Source organism: Bufo gargarizans, chromosome 3 (genome assembly GCF_014858855.1).
Source record: "Bufo gargarizans isolate SCDJY-AF-19 chromosome 3, ASM1485885v1, whole genome shotgun sequence".
Lineage (NCBI taxonomy): Eukaryota > Metazoa > Chordata > Amphibia > Anura > Bufonidae > Bufo > Bufo gargarizans.
In genome coordinates, this window is record NC_058082.1 from 16,410,506 (window position 1) to 16,414,611 (window position 4,106).

Genomic DNA, 4,106 nt, shown 5'->3' on the forward strand with positions numbered 1-4,106 from the left:
CAGATGTATTCACTATGTATGAATGGGTTCCTGAAGTCTGTCTTGGTAACTTACTGCAGATGTATTCACTATGTCTGAATGGTTTCCTAAAGTCCACCTTGGTAACTTACTGCAGATGTATTCACTATGTCTGAATGGGTTCCTGAAGTCTGTCTTGGTAACTTACTGCAGATGTATTCACTATGTCTGAATGGGTTCCTGAAGTCTGTCTTGGTAACTTACTGCAGATGTATTCACTATGTCTGAATGGGTTCCTGAAGTCTGTCTTGGTAACTTACTGCAGATGTATTCACTATGTATGAATGGGTTCCTGAAGTCCATCTTGCTAACTTACTGCAGATGTATTCACTATGTCTGAATGGGTTCCTGAAGTCCATCTTGATAAGTTGCTGTAGATGTATTCACTATGTCTGAATTGGGTTCCTGAAGTCCATCTTGATAAGTTGCTGTAGATGTATTCACTATGTATGAATGGGTTCCTGAAGTCCATCTTGATCTTGGTAAGTTACTGCAGATGTATTCACTATGTCTAAATGGGTTCCTGTAATCTGTAAGTCTGTGTTTCTGTATTCTGTCCATCATCCAGTGCTCTGGCTCTTGCATATGTTACCTGAATGCCTTGGATTTTGCCTATATTCTATTTAGTTCTAGTCTGTGCTTCAGGTGCCTTACACTAGAGTCTCTGACCCATGAGTAAAACAGGGATCACAGCAGCATATCCGGTGCGTCTTTTTATTGGAAGCGTTGAGTGCACACACAAGCAAAGTACGACGTTTCGGCTACACAGTAAGCCGAAACGTCGTACTTTGCTTGTGTGTGCACTCAGGGCTTCCAATAAAAAGACGCACCGGATGTGCTGCTGTGATCCCTGTTTTTCTCTATTGTTCTCCAGACTGCTGTGGATCTGTGGTCCTATCGCAGCTGTTGGATTCCGGGATTGGTCGATGAGGTCCGTTTGTGCTGCTCTACAACTCTTTTTGCGTAATCTCTGACCCATGAGTGTCAGCTGCCAACTACACTGGGACAATCCCAGAAGGTAGCGGTCGGTTTGCTAACCATAGCAAAGTCCACATCCCTGTACATGGGAGCATTAGTACTGGTATGGATCCAGAATAACATCCTTAGAGTTTAGCCCTACACCAAACCAGTTGGTTAGCAAAGAGGTTCCACAACCATTGTGGTCTGATGCCCCAAACTGGACTGCAAAGTGTGGTTTCACTAGTAGTGGTGTAAAGCAATACTTTCTAGGTTATGCTGTTTAACTCAGCTTTAGATGCAGCAGATTGACATTGAGTGCTAGAATGCTTATGTTGCCCATGTATCCTGGGTCAATGATAGCTGAATTTTCTCATAATCAATACATATTTATTCAACTGTATCTCATCTTCAGGCTCACACATGGTTTCTTTAGATGAGACTGAAGCTGAAAGGAATGCTTAGAGTCTACAGTCTGCAGGAGAAGATGACAAATTTCACCTTCTATCCCACTTACTTCCTACTGGTTGGTATTCCGGGACTAGAACATGAACATATCTGGATCTCAATCCCTTTCTGTATCATCTATGTATCGGCTTTGCTTGGAAACATCATGGTGATAGTTGTCATCCTTACATCTCCGAGACTCCACCAGCCTATGTTTATATTCCTCTCCATGTTGGCATTTAATGATGACCTGCTTTGCACAAGTGTTGCCCCAAAAATTTTGTCAATCTTCTGGTTCAGTAATAAAGTCATTAGTTTTAATGGATGTCTTCTCCAGATGTTCTTCATTCATGCCTTCTCCAGTATTGAATCTGGGTTCTTGCTTTCCATGGCTTATGACCGCTACATTGCCATCAATAAACCTCTTAGGTATAACTCCATAATAACCACTAGACTGATATACAGACTGGTCATTGTGTTTATGGTCCGGGCAGTTGTTCTAGTTGGTCCTTGTCTTGTCCTGATCAGGAGGTTTCCTGCATTCAAGTCCAACGTCATTGCACATTCCTACTGTGAGCACATGGCGGTGGTGAAGCTTGCAGCCGCTGATATCCGGGTGAACAGTATATATGGACTATTCGTGGCTTTCACCATTCTTTGTTTTGATTTGCTCTTCATCTTTTTTTCATATGTCATGATTTTCAATGCCGTCTTCCGTCTTCCATCTAGAGACGCTCGTCTGAAAGCATTTAACACGTGTACCCCTCATATGTGCGTGTTCCTCAGCTTTTACAGCATGGCCATATTCTCTTTCTTATCCCACCGATATGGCAAGAAGATTCCTTCTTATGTCCACATTATCTTCTCTGACAGCTACCTCTTGGTTCCACCCCTGCTCAACCCACTTGTCTATGGAGTGAAAACAACCCTGATCCGTGAGGAGATCAGCAAAATCCTTAAAAAAAAACAAACAATAAAATATTCAAGTTATAATTAGAGATGAGCGAATCGAAGCTGATGAAGTGGAAATCGATCCGAATTTCATTAAAAATTTGATTTGCACCTAATCGATATTTTCTCTCACTTCGTGGAAACGAATCCCTATTTTTCCTAAAATGGCTGCTGCACATGTGAGGACATGGAGCAAGGATTTCTGGGAAAGCGGGATCACCCATAATGCCATGCATGCAGCCAATCAGCAGCCAGCCAGCACTGTGATGTCACAGCCCTATAAAAAGCGCCAGCCATCTTGGATTCTGCCATTTTCCAGTGTATTTAGTGCAGGGAGAGACGTCAGCAGGTGCTAGGGACAGTGCTAGGAAAGACTTCATTGTGCTAAAAAAATTTTTTTTACAGGTGCAGGGAAAGGATAGGGAGGAATCATTCCACAGCATCTATGTAGAACAGGGTTCAGTCAGGGAGGAGCAATCTTGTTACACTTTGCTGCACTAACTGCACATCCACATTGCCATTATACAGCTCTCTAATTCCAGCAAACCGTTGTTGTTATTGGGGTGCAAGTGCTGTGTGATACCGGCATTAACAGGGGTTATTACAAGGAAATATTTCTATATCTTATTTGCCCTTGTGCGGTGCAGTTATATGTTCTAAAGCATTTTTTGGCTTGTATTAGTGGGAAAAAAAGGGCTTATTAGCCGTTGTGTGGTGAAGTGCAAAAATTACAGCTCTTTTTGACATGCATTAGTGGCACAATGTTTTATGTTATTTCCGTTCAGCGGTGCAGTTACTGTATTTTTCGCCCTATAAGACACATCGGCCCATAAGATGCACATAGGTTTTAGAGGAGGCCAATAAGAAAAAAAAATGTTTTAACTAAAAGGTTTGCTTTTGGTGGGCTTTGAACTAAAGGTGGTCTGTGGATTACACTGTTATGGGGATCTGTGGATGGCACTGTTATGGGGCGATCTGTGGATGGCACTGTTATGGGACGATCTGTGGATGACACACTGTTATGGGGGATCTGTGGATGACACTGTTATGGGGGATCTGTGGATTACACTGTTATGGGCGATCTGTGGATGGCACTGTTATGGTGATCTGTGGATGGCACTGTTATGGGGGATCTGTGGATGACAATGTTATGGGACGATCTGTGGATGACACACTGTTATGGGGGATCTGTGGATGACACTGTTATGGGGGATCTGTGGATTACACTGTTATGGGCGATCTGTGGATGGCACTGTTATGGTGATCTGTGGATGGCACTGTTATGGGGCGATCTGTGGATGGCACTGTTATGGGGCGATCTGTGGATGGCACTGTTATGGGGGCACTGTGGATTACACTGTTATGGGCGATCTGTGGATGGCACTGTTATGAGGGATCTGTGGATTACACTGTTATGGGGCGATCTGTGGATGGCACTGTTATGGGGCGATCTGAGGATGGCACTGTTATGGGGCGATCTGTGGATGGCACTGTTATGGGGGATCTGTGGATGGCACTGTTATGGGGGATCTGTGGATTACACTGTTATGGGGGATCTGTGGATGGCACTGTTATGGGGCGATCTGTGGATGGCACTTTTATGGGGGGATCTGTGGATGGCACTGTTATGGGGGATCTGTGGATTACACTGTTATGGGGGATCTGTGGATGACACTGTTATGGGGGATCTGTGGATGGCACTTTTATGGGGGGATCTGTGGATGACACTGTTA

The 4,106-nt window shown here is 43.9% G+C and overlaps 1 protein-coding gene across 1 annotated transcript; it reads left to right on the top strand.

The window, feature by feature from the left end:
• Window positions 1-1,411: 1,411 nt before the first annotated feature.
• Window positions 1,412-2,392, top strand: LOC122931317 (olfactory receptor 52A1-like; the record flags this gene model as incomplete). The annotated part of the gene is made up of 1 exon (XM_044285380.1): window positions 1,412-2,392. A coding segment is annotated over exon 1 (981 nt), but the record flags the coding sequence as incomplete, so codon positions are not given.
• Window positions 2,393-4,106: the final 1,714 nt, after the last annotated feature.